At 34.1% G+C, this 17,025-nt stretch overlaps 1 protein-coding gene and 2 pseudogenes across 8 annotated transcripts in view; all 3 read right to left on the bottom strand.

Moving 5' to 3' along the window:
• LOC149889916 (protein white-like) overlaps positions 1-17,025 on the bottom strand; it is a 66,137-nt gene that overhangs the window by 6,058 nt on the left and 43,054 nt on the right. For all 7 annotated transcript variants that reach the window (XR_016451690.1, XM_090084773.1, XM_090084774.1 and 4 more), the window contains 2 exons: positions 5,437-5,542; positions 3,287-3,390 (listed from right to left, as the gene is read on the bottom strand). Coding sequence is in view for 6 of the 7 variants with exons in the window: in XM_090084773.1 (XP_089940899.1) it covers positions 3,287-3,390; positions 5,437-5,542 (210 nt within the window). In the remaining variant the exon portion in view is untranslated. The remainder of the gene's footprint in view (positions 1-3,286; positions 3,391-5,436; positions 5,543-17,025) is intronic.
• On the bottom strand, positions 266-1,502 carry LOC149889918 (zinc finger BED domain-containing protein 4-like; annotated as a pseudogene). Its single transcript, XR_016451698.1, has 2 exons — positions 845-1,502; positions 266-610 (listed from the first exon to the last, which is right to left on the bottom strand). The product of XR_016451698.1 is annotated as a zinc finger BED domain-containing protein 4-like (transcript).
• On the bottom strand, positions 1,605-2,410 carry LOC149889917 (zinc finger BED domain-containing protein 4-like; annotated as a pseudogene).

Below are 17,025 nucleotides of genomic sequence, written 5' to 3'. Positions count from 1 at the left end.
TTTCTTATAAATATTGTTTAAAGCACTAAGTGGTTGGATTATTTGTATCATAGTGATGAAATAGCCGATGTTAACATTTTACTACAGTTATTTGTTGTTACGAACAAATAACTGTAGTAAAACAAACAACTATTTGTTGTTAGAAATTGGTTACTTATGAAGGAGTCGGAGTCGGAGTCGGGAGTCGGAGTCGGAGTTGGTCCATGATAAAATCAAGGAGTCGGAGTCGGAACAGCAGCTTACCGACTCCACAGCCCTGATGAAAAGTAATAAAATATGTTATATAAAGCTGTGAATCTATTTTTTTGTTTCCATTTCTCCAAAAAAATTCCAATTCGCATGCACAAAAGCTAGATGTTCTCCGTGTTCTGCAGTTAGTCGGGACTGTGTCGATTCATAAATATTTCCCCCAGTACTAAACAATCTTTCGCTGAACACAGAAGAAGGCGGAGCTCCTAAATATTTTTTTGCTAGGTATGAGAGGTCTAAAATACTATTGCTGCTAGAGTGTTTCTTTATACATGTTTCTTTGTAATTTCCCCACCATTTATAAGGACATTCTTTTTGATGCAGATTAGGCAGTGATAAGTAAAAGTCTATTTCATCAACTCTATAAGAAATGTAAGTAAATAAAAAAATCAAACTATAATAAAAAATCCTAATTTTTATTGTTCAAAATACTAACCATTAATGAATATTATCAATATTATTTTATTTTCATAACTATTATTTATATAATAATTCATAATAATTTGGAATAACATTTTTTTTTAAATAATTTAAATTAAATTAGACAAGAACAAAATGTTAGCAAAGTTTTTATTTTAAAATTATTACAACTTACATTTTTTCCTTTTTCTCAAAATAAATTTGTGTCTCTGTTGAAAGTTTTTTACAGTTCTTCGCTTTCGTTGATTTTTTTAATTCAGGTGGTGTTTTTGAAACTTGATAAAAATTGTATATGCTTTCTGCCCTTTTTAATTTTTTGAGTGGAGAGCTAGATACTTGGGTTGATTCAGATGAAGCGTTTGTTTCATCATCTGATATAGTTAAGTTGTCAGTAGTTATAAGGCTCTCTGTAATATTCGTTTTATTTAACTTCATATATTGTTCTAGAATATTTGATTTTATAGCCTCTTTCTCCTCATCTGATATGACATAACTCAGTTTGAATCTTGGATCTAAAACTGTAGAAATGTTCAGGCTTTTATTAAATCTATAGCTGGAAAACCTGCATTTTCTGAAGCATAGGCTAGGTACGCTTCCATTGCAAACTATAAATAGAACAATTTGAGACACTGATGCCCTGTTTTCACTCATCTCTAGTGTAGCCGCCTCAAAATGCTTTAAAACTAAGATAAGTGTCTCAGCTAATAACCATTGGTCTTCTGTAAGATTAGAGGCATTGCACTTTGGATTTCTGATAAAAAATAATGTCAGTGAGGTTTTTTGTTCAACTAACCTTTCTAGCATGTAAAATGTTGAGTTCCATCTCGTAATTACATCTTTTATAAGTGAATCTAGGGGTAACTTTAGCTGTTGTTGAACTTCATGTAGCATGTCCATGAAGTGACAAAGTACACTTTGTTAATTGGTATTCCATTCATTTAAAGAATCCTTTAGAAATTTTTATATTTTTACACCTGTATGAGAGCCTGTTATTTTTTTAAGTTGAGTTTATCCAGTGTGCTGTTAAAGAATAAAAGCTTAGAATATTGTGATATGTAGTCCATCCGTCAGTGGTAAAACTCAAAAAATCTGCTTTTGCTAAACCATTCATAATTTGTATTTTCATTTTTTCATAAATTAGAGGAACAACTGTTTCAGCCATATGTTTTCTAGAGGGCATGGTATACCTAGGTTCAAGATGCATAATTAGTTTGCTAAATCCTTGATCTGTAACTAAAGAATATGGCTGAATGTCTACGCATATCATTTCTCCGATAAGCAGTTATTTTTTGAGCTCTTTGATCACTTGATGTCCATTTCTTATACTTATTAATAATATCTTCAAGCTTAGGTTGATGTTTTTGGTCTAGAGTAACTGTAACACTATTGCTAAAGGAATCTTTGCTGTTATCATTCTCTTTACTGGTTGAAGTAGATCCAATGACATAGCAATTTTTTTCTGTGTTAATTTTTTTGAAACCATTTAGATCTTCTATTTTCTGAAAAACTTTTACATGTTTTGCTTTCATATGTCCTCTTAAATTGGATGTTGTCATTTTTTTGCCAGATGAGCCTCCTCTTGATATTTTCATTTTGCAAAATTTACAAATTGCCTTTGAACAATTTTTTTCATCAATATCAAAATAGTCCCAGATTAGACTTTTAGTTGCTTTGCTCATTGTTGATTTGTTTTTAATTTATTATTATATCTAAGCTAAAAATGAAAATTCTATGTTAAAAATGAAAAGTCTTATTCCATTACGCGCTAGAAGCGTAGAATAAAAGAGAAAGAAATTTTTTTGTGTAATTTTACTTTTTCGTAATTTTTTTGCTTTTTCACTCTTTTTTTAGAAAATAAAAGTTTGTATAAACTTTGAATGAATGAGAATTGAAAGAGAAAACTGATTGATTCGAAACTCTTGCAGTTATTCTTAACTATTAAAATGTTTCATTATATTTACATTAACGTTAAATTAAAAACAAGTTTATTATTAAATTAAAAGCGTTTAATAAATAAACATTCAATATAAGAGATGTTATATAACTTAATTTCGAACAAACATTTGCTTAAAATTTGCTAATTATAAGAAGTAATGATTATATAAGAACTTTCTTAATAAAAAAAAAGACAAAATCGTTTTAATTCAAACAGAATGACATTTAGAAAACAAGCTTTTCATTAAAAGCATTAGCTGTAATTAATAAGAGAAAAGGTGGATAATAAAAATCAACAATAAAACTTAAAAAATGTTGTTTTCATTGTCACTGAAATGGAATCTAGCATTTCCATTCCAGTATATAATTCCATCCTATATCCAATATATACTACTTATTTGATTTCAGGGCCGATGCCGATGCTTCGGCCGGTGCATCAGCAACGGCCTGTTCCCATCGGCATTGGCATCGGCCAAAAGTAGGCATCGGTGCAACCCTTATTATAACTCTAACCACTTTAGTTATTGTTTGTATTCCTGACAAACATGTCAGGAATATGAACTTCAAGCAAAAAATACCCAATTCAAAAGCTTGACGATGTCCCCAAATTTGGACTTTGAAATGATCAAGATGAGTCCAATGAATGAAAGAAAAAACTATTAAAATCAATATTTCCACCTACCTCTAATAACACCATAATCTGCCCATTGATTAATTTGCAAGCATTCAGCACCATACTTAACCCATGAAAGCCATTTCAACCATATAAAGTATACAGGAATAGAACTAAACAAAATAATTATAAGCAAAAACTTTTTTTTAAGTCTGCAAAAAACAACACAAATGATGAGAATTGAACTCATAGTCATGGTCATATTAACGAATTCACTGACACAATTTGATATTTTATGATTTATACTCTAGGTGCATTTAAAACTTTATGACAAAAAAAATATATATATAAACGTTACTCCATGTAAATGTTCTAAAACCATAACTTTATCAGATTATACTGATACAGGCCAGAGAAAAAACGCTAAGCTATATGGAGTTACAATCTACTGTAAGGAACTGTATGAAGAAACTAATACGCTTTCATCCCAGAGAAAAGATCACTGTGGCCGCAAACGTTTGACTGATCTAAAAGATGATTGTTTTGTATTATAACAGTTTCAGAGGTCAAGAAAAAAAGTGCGCAATTAAAATGTGATCTTGCGATGCATATGACTTTTATGAACTTGAGAGTGGTTAGCTGAGGCTTGCTCAAAGCTAAAAGGCCAGTCATAAAGACACTCAAGAAGCAGTTGTTGACAGCGGTCATGAAAAAGAAACATCTCGCATGGGCTAAACAATACAGACACTGGATAAAGGAAAATTAAAGTAAGAAATGTTAAGGATTAAGATAAGAGTATTTCTTCTTTCTAATTGTAACTTCATACCAATGCCTTAATTATTTTAGGTTATGACCACAATCATGATTAAATGCTTAAAGCAACTAAACCCATTGGAAAACCTGTAGTCTATTACTAAAACTAGCTTGAGAAATTGTGATGGTATGCAAAACCAAAGCAGATTGACTTTTATGGCTGATTTCATTTATTTGACCATTACCTTTGGGAATTAAAAAATTTTTTTTTATAAAAAAGGATAAAAATATTTCTTAACTATGTATTCCTTGTTTATACAATATAGTTTCAATATAGTAAATTGTGATTTTGAGAAGATATAAACCTTTTTTATATAATTCTTGTGACAAATAAACTATGATAAGTTTTCATTGTTAAAAAATATGTTACTAATGTTAAATTTGGAAACGATTTAGAGAACAATTTATTAATGTTAAATTCATTACAAAAAAATCATATCAAAAGTCTTACGTTAAAAAAAATCATAACATATTTAAAACAAGTCCCTTTATAGGAAATTTGCAAATCTACACCTTTAATTGTTAACAACATTTACAAATAGATAAAACCAACTTAACTCAACACCAACTTGCTTTTTTTATCAATTTGGTTGTTTACTATAAAACAGCTAAAATGAAGTTCTTTACATGTTCCTACTTTAAAATAGTAACATGCAAAATAGAATTGGAAAAGTAATTAAAACCAAGCAATCATGAACCAAAAACATCATCAGATGTTATTGTAAAGCTATCATCTGCAAAATTTATGTTACAGATGTTGTTAATACATTTTGGAATGTACCTAGAAAAAAGACATACAAAAGACTGCATGTATGCTAGATGTTACAATTTTATGGAGTAAATGAAAGATAAAGATGTAGTATTCTATGGAGAAAATAGAAGAAAAGATGGATAGCTTTGAAAGTTCATGATAAAATATTTGCTATTTAAAATATATCAAATATTCTATCATGAGCATTAAAGCTACCCATTTACTCTTTAATAGATCATTAGGGTGGGAATATCTCATATATACAGCAAATCCCTTGCACCTGCACTACAAGAAATTTCCCAGAAAAAACTACTAGGTGTTCCTGTTTTTATTAAGTAAATAAGAATGACAAACCAATTTAACCATAGGTTGTATTGGTTGTTAAAAGTTTGGGACATTAGCAACAAATTTGTGGTTATTCAAGTACCCAGGTGTTTTGATGTTTCTTTATTATGAGAGGAGACACAGATAAAAAAAAACTGTAAAATCATAAAATGTTGTTGATAAACTTATTTAATATTTATTTTTATTTGAAACAATCAAAAGAAAAGGAACTAATGAAGCTATTTCAAAAAATTTCATTAAAAAAAATTAAAAAATAAACAATAAAACTTTCAGAAAAATTTGAAATGTTAACAGAAATAATGAATCTTACTTGTCCTTTAGAAAAAATCCACCAAATAGCATGAGAGGCATCATTAATGGAGGACCCACACTTGTAGCCACTTGTACAGTTGGAGAAAGAGAAGAAATAAAGTACCCTTAAATGAAAATAAATAAGGTGCTTAATGTGTTAATCAAGAAAAAAGCAACCTTATTTACATATTGCAGAGTTAGCAAAACATAAAAGTAAACAAAAAAATCATTAGACCAAGTATGAAAGTTGTTTTCTAAATGGGTCTCGCATATGCTCATATAAGAAACAAACAATAACAGATGATTTAAAATGTGGCTGTGTGGATATGTTTAAGTGGATTAATTCCGAGTTTTTGGGTCAGTACATCACAATGGATGAAATATGGATCCACCATTTCAAAAGAGGTCATTTGGTGAAGAAAGATTTCTTACTTTACTAAGACAATTTATCATGTCACAATTAACTGAAAACAATGACAAAAAAGCACATATTAGGTTTTAAATTGCTTTTGCACACACTGTATAGCCTAGATGTGGCACCCAGTGATTAACATCTCTTTTCTGATGCTCTACGGCAACAGAATTGGCTCAATGAGCTATTTCTGTTGCTGTAAAACTTATAAAAAAAACATTAAGGTAAGGTTTTATTTTTATCACTATCATGTACACTGTATCATTTTTAAAATCTAATTTAATAACTATGTTATTAAATGTAACTATAGCGATTAAATTAGATTTTACCAAAATTACCAAAACAACAAAGATCGAGCAAAAGAAGGAGTGAAGCTCTGATCCCCTGTCTTCATTTCTATGAACTGCATAAAAAGTCTAATATTTAAAAAAGTTAATTTAACTATTTAAAATTTTTTATTATTTTTCCCCATTCAATTACTTCATCACATATAACTTAAAAATTAACTTAAGCACTCTTAAAATGTTCTAATTGGTGGAAATACAAATGGGTCTAAAATAAAAAGAATTAACAACTTTTTTGGAAAAACAGATCACAATTGTTTTAATGATATCAATTAATATGTATTGTGCATTGAATATGCAATGTATATTGATTACACAAACTACATGTGTATATATGCAAGTTTTAGATATGTTTATATATAAGATACAATTACTGATTCAAGTTTAGAACATTCTCGTGATAATGATTTCATGGATCACTAAAACTACATGAATAACAAAACTACCAGTTTTTTGGTAGGGTGTGATGATGTGTATATAGAGTATGAAAATGCGGATCCGTCCGTCCGTCCGCACTTTCCTGATTGGTTGAAATTCATCACGTGATCATGACGTCATTTGTTCATTCCAATCACATCATCGATGACGTCATCATGTCGTCACATTCATGGACGTCACAATCACGTTGTGTCGTCGTGCAAGCACGACTCCCCAACATGATTGTGACGTCCATGAATGTGACGACATGATGACGTCATCGATGATGTGATTGGAATGAACAAATGACGTCATGATCACGTGATGAATTTCAACCAATCAGGAAAGTGCGGACGGACGGACGAATCCACATTTGTCATACTCTATATACAAATGTGCGAATAAAGAATAGCTGAAAAATAAAAATACATCCGAAACAGCTTCCATTATAGAAAAAATGAAAAAAATGAATAAAATATGCGTTTAACAAATATATGTATAAAATATATAATAAAAAACACCGTTTAAAAACGTAATAAATACCGTGTAAAATAATGAAAAAACACCGTGTAAAATAATGAAAAAAACACCGTTTTAAAAATATAACTAGTTCCCAGTCCTCAAAGACGCTAAACCGCGCATTTTTACAAATAAAGAAAAAATAAAATGTACAACAAAGTCACCTTCCTTCGACGCCATTTTGGAAAAATTTGAGCATAGCTTCGCCGTCTGATCTCCTTTGGGGCTTTCGCCCAAATGACAGATTAACGTTCGCACCGGTATATATAGAGAAAACGGCCCTTAAGTAAACAAACGACGGCCCTTAAGTAAACAAAACGTTGCGGGGGGTCCAAAACCGACCAATCAGATTGCAGAGAAAAGTAAACAAAAGAAAAAATTGACCAATCAGAATGCAGAGAAAAGTAAACAAAAGAAAAATTGACCAATCAAAATACAGAGAAAAGTAAACAAAAGAAAAACCGGAGGTAAAATAGAAAATAAGACGGGTGTAATTATTAAACTTAACAGAATATATTTTTAGGGAAATTCCCTGGGAAATTCCTAGAATTATAAATTTTTTTGTTCTTCGTTCATTATTTCTAATCTAAAATATAAAGTATTATTCAATTGTTACACATATGTCCATAGAGATAAATGCATACTCATCTGCTCCGTATTCGTTGTATTCAAAACTTTCATCTAAATATTCATCATCAACATCGATAAGGTGATGAAGATTGTTATGTTTTGTAATATAAACGTGTTCGTTTTTTGAACAAAGGACAAACACAGTTCGTTCGCCATCGTGTCTGTAATAGTTTTCAACTAAAGCGGTGGGTGAAAACGAAATAGCGTAATTATTTGTTAACCAACGCCGATCTAATTCATATTCATTTGGAATTCGAGTAATATCGAGAATCGTCGGTTTACAGTTTGTTCGATATTTTGAAAAATAGAGAACACGAACCATTTTATTGTTAATCTATAACAAAATAATATAAATAATATAATATAAATGCGTTATTGCTGGAAGAGTTAGAGTTATATCGCAATATAGAGTAAATATTATTCGTATAATTATTATTCATATTATTCGTAAAAAAAATATCATTCAATGGTAAAATAAAATTCGTCTGTGTGGAAAACATAATATTCTTTTTCATTTGCTAAGTATTGCATATGAAAGTTCTGTTCGATATCGATGATCGTTTTATTTTGATCGTATTTTGTAATATACACATCTTGGTATTTTGACAAAGTGAAATAAAGCGTGTCACATCCATAGTCGCTACATTTGGTTTTAAGTTTACCACCAGACGAAAACGAAATAACGTGTTCAGTCGTTAACCAAAAATGAATCAAATCATTTGGAAGTTGTTCAATTTCGAGAAACGTGGGTTGACAGATCGTTCGATCTTTTGAAAAATGGATAACAAGAACCATTTTTTTTTATTTTCTAATCTATAAATAAAAAGAAGGTGTTAAGTAATATAAGTTGAGCAATTTAATTGAAGAAAAAAACACCGTTAAAATAGATAAAAATAATGATGCTAAATAATAAATAAAGTTTTAATATATATTACTTAATGGAATAAATTTTTTTTGAGAAAAAAATGAGCGGAAGAAGATACATGCCTCCTTATCCTTATCGTGGTAACGGATTAAAGAATAAAACAACGAAAAAAAAAGCGACAAAAAGAAAAAGACAGAGAGGAGGAGGTGAATTAGCCAACAAAGCTATTGAAATATTATCACCTCTTCCATTGGCGTTTACTGAAAGTGCTAGTAGATATTTGGTGAAGAAAGCGTTAGACAAATTATCACCTAGTAAAAAAAAATTTGTAGTGATACCAAGTTCTACAACATCAACAAACGTTTCATCGATCAATACAACGAGATATGACGATTAAAAATCCATTTAAAAGATTAAGAAGATGGTGGAAAAAGATGAAAGAGAAAAAACGAATAAATAGAATAAAACCTGTTCATTACGAATATTGGTTTATAAAAGAATAAATATTTTACAATGTATATTAAAATCGTATTTTTTGTAATCGTTTAAATGCTGTCGAATTTGCGATAGAATTAAATTTATTTTCAATTTGTTCCGATACGCCCCATAGATAGGCACAACATCTCAATCGATCGACAAAATCGGTAATGTTTACAGCTGTTTGAAGAAAAACAGCGATAGCACTTTCGATTTCTCTTTCGCCAATGTTTGTGTTTCGATCGTTGTTTGTATCGTCTAAAAGTTTAGTTATTTCCTTGAGCGGTATTAAATTTTCTTTGTCGAGCGAAAGGAGAAACAAATAATGATGCTTGCATTTCCATATGTCTTCCCATTCGTTGGTAGAGTAAGGATTAAATCGAGCATAGCAGTGGTTGCATTTTTTTTTACAGTTCATCTAAATACAATATTTAAAACCGTTTAAATACGAATAAAAACAAATATATATATCGGTATAAGCTCAAAAAAAAGAATTAATAATAAAATGGAGAATAATAACGAGAAAAAAAGTTGTATTAAGCAAATAATGGATATAATAAAACAAAATAAAATAACAAGTTTGATTTTGTTAATTATTATTGTATTTTTTGCGTTATATTTTGGAAAAGAAAAAGCGCAACAGCTTCAATTAGCTATCGATTGGATTGCTACGGTTTCACCTAATTTCACCATTAACAACAGTCGTATAAAACCAACACCGTATACAACAAAAAAAACAGCGTTTTATCAACGTTGCTGTCTTAACAATGAGACGAGTTTAATAAATGCGAATTGAATAACGATAAATCGATCGGATCTTCGTCATTTTCGTTTTGGTGAAGTCGTTGATGTTTACGTATGCAACTACAGCATAAAGAAATACGACAAGTGTAGCATTTTGTTGTGTAAATAGAGTTTTTTTCCATATATATTTCGCAAACAAAGCAAATTGAAAAACTTGTTTTTTTGTGTGCGTAATGTTCGTGTAACCTTTTTTTCAATTTCTTCCATTTTTTTAAATAGATCATGGCTATTTTGTTGCTTTTCTGTAATGATTCCTTTAAATCGACATCATTTTTTGGCGATTCGATATAGTGACGAATCTTTCTGCTTAATTTGTAAAACGTATCGAGTGCAACTTTTGAATTTCGTTCGACAGACGTTTTATAATCTTCATCTTTATTCTCGTCCATTACAGCTCTAATTTTGCATTTGACGTCTGTCAATAGATAAAGAATTTTTTCAGCTTTTGCATTTTGCATTGTTATGTATGTACTAAAGAAATATATAAATATTTGTTAAATAAATTTTATTTTTTCATAACAACGTTAAAAATAATTTTTTCAAAATATTCTTTCCAATATATTTTCCAAAATTCGTTGCAACAACATTTGCAACAGCACAACGATTTATGTTCTTCGTTTTTATCGATTTCGATTTTTAGTTGACCAAACAACATAACTTTTTCAAAGGCGTCGTTTATTTCCTTGCTCAACGTTTTTTGTTCCATTGTAATTATATTTTAATCTAAAAAAAATTACAAAAAAAACGATAGATAAATTAAATAAACATTAAATCTTTTCGATCTATTGAGGTAAATATGTGATTCCAATAAACGCGTTCATGTTTTGATATTTCATCTTCCATGGAATAACCTTTCATTCGCATCCATCTTCGTATAGTTTCGTATGATTTTTCGTATGATTTTTCTCGATCGTAATCGTAATCGATCGTATCCAAATTGTATTGACGAATGTTCAATTCTCTTCCCATTTTTTTCCAATCAATTCCAATGCGTAACGAAACAAAATTAACAAATTCTCGATATTTCATTTTTTTTTAATAACTAAAAAAACAAAAAACAACAATATTTTTATATAATTAATTTTACACCCTCTTTCAACAAAGACTCGCACATTTCTTTTCGTTTCTTTTCGTCGTTCTTCATTATTTCGGGCAAACGTTTTATAATATCGTTATCGATATCGACAGTGTTTCCTTCATCGTCATTTTGAATAATGTAAATATCTCCTCTGATCGATCTAAGGAGGGGGTAATCTTTCACGTGAACATTTCTCGGATAAGGATAAGGTTTGATTCCGTATAAAGCTGTATGATGAGGAGATAAAACGAGATATTCTTCCATATTTGGTATTTTTCTCACGTTGGTCAACCTCGGTTTTCGCAACTCGCTTTTTGATAAATGTAGAATGCGTACCATTATTATTATGATGCTAAAAAAACAAATATAAAATACAATATAAAATCAAGATAAAAATTTACACAAACAAGGATTGTCGTCAATAATCATCGATTTTCCTTCTTCGTTTCGAATTATCGTACGAGCGTGATTTTTACAATAAGATAAAGACGTTTTATCTACAACATAAACGTCGTATTTAGCAAACAATTCGTCGAGGAACGTTTTCTTTTTAATGTAAAAATCTGCAAAACATTCGTGATTTTTTAACCAATCGTTTAATTTATCGTTTGCGAGTTGTAAAAGCGTTTCTTTTTTTTCTTTTTTCCACTGTTTTTCGACTTGACAACACGCGCAATCGCAAGAAATCGGATCGATCTTTCTGAGTCGACGAATATCTTCTTTTTTTTTTCGAATGTAATGCATGAAACGATTCGTTTTCCATTCTAGCGATTTTTTTTCAAATTGTTTTTTTTCACATCGTTTGCACAAACAGTCAATCATCTGGAAAAAAACAGAGCGATTTTTTTATTAGAATTTTTTTATTTGGTTGTTATAAAAAGACAATCTTTGATTGGAGTTTAAACCCTTTTCTTTCAAAGCGTAAGGATCTACAGCGACTTGTTGTTGTTGTTGTTGTTGTTGTTGTAAAACCAAAGGAGGGGGTATTTTCTTTACCTGTCTTTTTTCTTCGTTATCCGTTTCAGCATTTGTTATTTTTCTTTTATTATTATTCATCTAAAATAAAACAAAATATTAATTATATATTATATTTTTTACGCAAGATATACAAGTTAGATATTTTACACAAGTTGCAAATAAAAACGTCCAATATTTCGTCCCAATCTCCGTATTCTTCTGTATTGCATTGCGAACACGTGTCGTATTCAAAATCGCGCGACTGTATCATTTCGCTTTCGCAAAACATATCTTCGTACATTTCTTGAATTTGGTTTTCGATTAGTTTCATTTGCGAGATGAGCTTTTCTTGCGCCTTTTCGTATATTTCGTTGTGCAATTCGATTTGTCGGTTAAACGAGCTTACCACCGCTTTAACAAACATCTTTTTGGGATTTTCATAATCAGATTCTTCCACCGCACGATCTAGCGTATAGTGTAGATTAAGCGGTTCGCTATCGTTAAAATAGCAAACTTTTATTTTGCGAACAAAAGAGACCGCGTTCAAAGACTCCAAAGACGGCGTTGTCGATTTCAAGGCCAAAAAATCATCGATGCGATTGAACAATTTCGTTTTCCAAATCAATTCGTTATCGTTCAATTCGATATCGATCCAAAAATACGACACTGTACAAGATACGTTTCCATCTTTGTTTATGCATTCGTCTTCAAAAGCGATACGAGTTACAGTGTGAGGATCGTTTTTATAATCAAAATCTCGAAAAGGTGGATTTTTCAATGTCGTAGCTGCACTCGGTATCAAGCCGTACTCAATCATAGTAGGTATCATTCTGTTGCTGCCAAAGTAAAACATGTCAAACATTTCATCGCGCATGCTCTTTAGTCTCGTTTCGATTCTTTCATAATCGTTTTTGAGTTTTTCGAGTTCTTCTACAAACGTTTGTTCTTTCAAGTCTATTTGTTTGCTAAAAGACGCCATCAAAGCGTTAACCAAAGTAAGACCTTGATACTTGTAATCAAATTTGTTAAGTTCGCGATCTAAAATAACGAGTTCTTTAGAATTGTGAAGATAACAAACTTTAATTTTGCGAATAATCGAAGGATCATCCTGTGGTGGTGGAGACGTTCGTTGTTTGGCGAACGTCGCACGGCGGTGACTTGGTATTACGAAAACACCGAAGAGAGCATGTCTCGTTGTCCGTTGAGCAAACTGCCCGCGGAGATGAACCATCCTTGGTTGAGACTCGAACGACGAGCCGCGTTCGAAGAGTGTCTTTACGAAAAAGGAGGCGACTTTTCCGATTTGAGATGTTTCGACATGGTGACGATCGCCAAGAGCGTGCAGCGATACATGATCGAGGTGTTGAAACCGCTTCACACCGAGCTGAGATTGAGCGCCGAAGAACGACGATCGCTGCGGAACGACGAAAAGCTAAACAAGCGTTGCACCGTCTGCAGGCAAGAACTGGATTTGAACGTTCGTCGAAAGAAATCGCCTCTGTTTCCCGCTCCCGTTCCCGTTCCCGCTGGCGATGAAGACGCTGCTGATGTCTTGGGATCGGAGGCGGCGGCGGGGGCGGCGGGCGGCGGCGGCGGCATGGGGCCAGCAGGCCCCACCTCCGGGTCGCTTCGCGACCCGGAGGCGGATTCGTCGATCGACGTTCCCAGCTCCGCCATCGACCCCGCTAGCAACGTTATCAAAAGAGAAAACGTCAAACGATGGTTGTTCAAAGGCGTGACTCGCATGGACATGACAAACGATCTGCTGATAAACACGCAAAAATGGTTGGTGGGCAAAGATTACGAATCGACGAAAGAGTTTTTGTTCGAGCCGGCGCGATTGTATCGCTGTTTGTGCGTGTTGGAAGAGTGTTTCGAAGAAAAAGCCGACGCTACGGACAGAGAGGTGTTCGATCTCGAACTGTTCAGCGAACCCGAACCCGAAAAAACGTGGAACCTTTTGATGCCGTTTTACGAACGGATGACCAACGAACGTCTCACGGCAGACGGCGGCTGCGGCGGTGGTGAAGAGTTTCGACAAAGGCTGAAGACGATTTACGAAAGCTTGAAAAAAAGAAGACACCCTTGGATCGAAATGGTAAAAGCGTACGGCGATTCGCGACCCGAATACGACGTGTTTTTCAACGTGATGCTGAGCAAAGCTTATCAACTGTGCGGCGACGGTAGAAAACCGGGAACGAGAGAAATATTGTACGGCGGTAACGAAGCGTTGAGCAAAGCGTACGCCGCGCAACACGAAAAGCTAATGAGATTGTTCGAAGATCACGTGGTGGTGGATCACTGTCATTGGACGGGAAAAACGATCGGTTTGGCTCACAACAGCTGCAACATGAGTTACGGCGCTAGAATCGAACTGGATCCCGTTATAAACGTGTACGCTCACAATTCGTGGTTTGACAATCAAGTGTTGAACTTGAACTGTTCGTTTGGCAATTGTTTTAGCTTTTTTAAAACGCCTCGCGGCGGTGACGAAGAAGAAAACGATGAAAATCGAAACGACGACAAAAAAGAAGAAGAAAAAGAAGAAGAAAAATACAAAGAGACGTGTCGACACGTGTCGTTGGAAGACAAACTGTTTGCGATCGCCAAGAGCTCTTCGAAAATCGCGCTTTATTCGTTTGACAACACGGTGCGAGTGTTGGACAGTTTAAAAATATTGAACCAATCGTTGGATTCTGCCACTTCCATGCTCGGAGAAACGCTGCAAGCCGAAGTGCGAGAAAACATGATGGCGTTTTTGAAAGAAGAAAACGTTTTTGCGAACCTCGATTTGAACGAAAACGAAACGAAAGAACTGCGCTCGTTGTTGAACAAAAAAACGGTGTTTCCCTATCAACACATTAACGACGAACGTTTGGATTTCGAATACGAACGCTGTCCGTCGATAGAAACGTTTGCAGAAAACCATTTGAGCAAAAGCAAAACGAAAGAAGACGAAATGAAAAGAATAGAACCCGCTTACGCCAACGCGAAACGAATGTGGGAGCTGTTAAAGTTGAAAACGTTGAGACCTCTGTTGAAATTGTACGCCGCGATGGACACTACGAGTTTGGGAGCCGTGTTGATCGATTTTGACAACAAGATGTTCGAAAACACGGGTTATCACATGATGAAGGTGGTTTCCGTTTTTAAATTTGCCAGCCTGTTCAATTCTGTCAACTCCGGAATATCCATTCGTTTTCCTCAATCGCTCGAACATCACGAAACGATCGAAAAAATGCTCAAAGGCGGAATGGCGACCAACGGAATATGCAAATACGCGGCCGACACGGACGATTATCCGATCGCCAAACTGCCTTCGTATCAACAATGCATAAAAATGTACGACGAAAACGGACAATACGCTCGAGCGCAGTTGCAACCTTTGATATTTCAAGCGGGCGAAATGGATTATTCGTGCGGGACGTTGGAACAAATAAAAGCGAAATACGGCGATTTTTCTCAAAACGGATTCGGCAAAACGTGTTTGGTGTACGCCAACGTGGAGATGAAAGAAGAATACCAAGACGCGATGGGAGGTTATTCGCCCATGATCGAAAAACGCGAAACCGTTCCCGAAGAACTGAGTCCTTACGAAATCGAAAGAACGAGAAAAAAGTTGAGAAACGGAACGTACACGTTGCCTTTGAACAAAACGCCCAAGTTGGTTTTTCGTTTGTCGGCGCACGACACGGTGGAATATTTTCCGTGCTTGTTGGACTTGATAGAACGTTGGGGTTGTCGATTGAACAAAATTTATTACGTGGTGCCGTGTTGGACTTTTCCGTTGGCGAGAGACATGGTGAAAAACAACATCGCTCGCAGACAAGAAGCTATTTTGCGAGGAGACAAGATTACGGCCGAAAATTGCAAGCTTTGCACCAACGGACATTACGGTTGGCTTTGTCAAGACGCCGCTAAACACAACACTAGCATGCACGTGAACCATCAAGAAAAAACGTTGCAACGAACGATAGCTCGCACGCGAAGAGTGATCGAAATGCTGTGCGACGATAGCGAAGGATTTGCAACGGAAGAAGCGACGGAAATGATCGACCCGCGATTTTTGTATTTGTTCGCAGACGACAGCGGCAATTTGATTCGCGAGCCTGTCGAAAAATACAAGTTGGACACTTTTGCTCATCGCGTGCGTTTAGACGGAACGTACGTTACTCCCGATTATACTTACGACGATTATTACAAAGAATATTTGAGAGAATGCCTCGTTCGCGACAGCAAATCGATCGTTTGTTTGGCTCCGCCTTATCGTCGCAGCGGCAGCGGTGACGGTGAAGAAGAAAAACACGTGTTGGAATGGGTGTTTGGAGAAGAAGACGACAATTTGAACGAATGCGTTTTTTTGGTCGTTCGCGAAAAGAGAAAACAAAAAATGAAGTCTTTGAGATTGACAGCCGCTACCGTTTTGTCGTTGGCCAAAAATCAAATCAATCGTTTTCGTTGGAGTTTTCAACAAGCGTTGCCCGAATGCGACGTTCAATTGTTGTTGGCCGATACGGATTCGTACGGTGTGGCTGTTAACCATTATTCGTACGATAACGATGCAGAACGATTTAGAGATTATATAGACAGACGTCTTTACGAAAATCCCGATACTAGACGATGGTTAGACTACAGCAATTTGGACAAGAACGATTATCGTTACGACGACAGTCATGCCAAAGAAGCCGATTATTTTCAAGAAGAAGTGCCTTCGCCGTGGTACATACAAGAAGCTGTAGCTTTAGCTCCCAAGTGTTATTCTTTAAAAAAAATCAATTTTAAAACTCGCGACAAAAACGAAAAAATTACGGCCAAAGGCATGAACAAAACGGCGCTTTGTTTCAAAGATTACGTTTGTAAAATCGACGACGATGACGACGGTGCGGAAAAAACAAAAAGAGTGTTGCAAAATCGCATGCAAAGCAGCGTAAACGGAATTCGCATTATAGAAAACACGCTCGACTTTGCTAAAAACATCAACAGCAAACTTTACATTTTTAACGACGGCGTGATGGGAGAAATACGCGATCATTATCGTTTAAAACCCGTTCGAGATTTGAACAAGAGTTGCAAAGGCGATTTGCAAAAAATGTGTAGCGACGACC

The sequence above is a fragment of the Hydra viridissima genome, unplaced genomic scaffold (genome assembly GCF_058129835.1).
Source record: "Hydra viridissima isolate aposymbiotic clone 2 unplaced genomic scaffold, HvirCarnegie_v1 scaffold_4, whole genome shotgun sequence".
Taxonomy (NCBI): domain Eukaryota; kingdom Metazoa; phylum Cnidaria; class Hydrozoa; order Anthoathecata; family Hydridae; genus Hydra; species Hydra viridissima.
The sequence above is the reverse complement of the archived record's forward strand: the minus strand, read 5'-3'. Positions and strand labels throughout refer to the sequence as shown.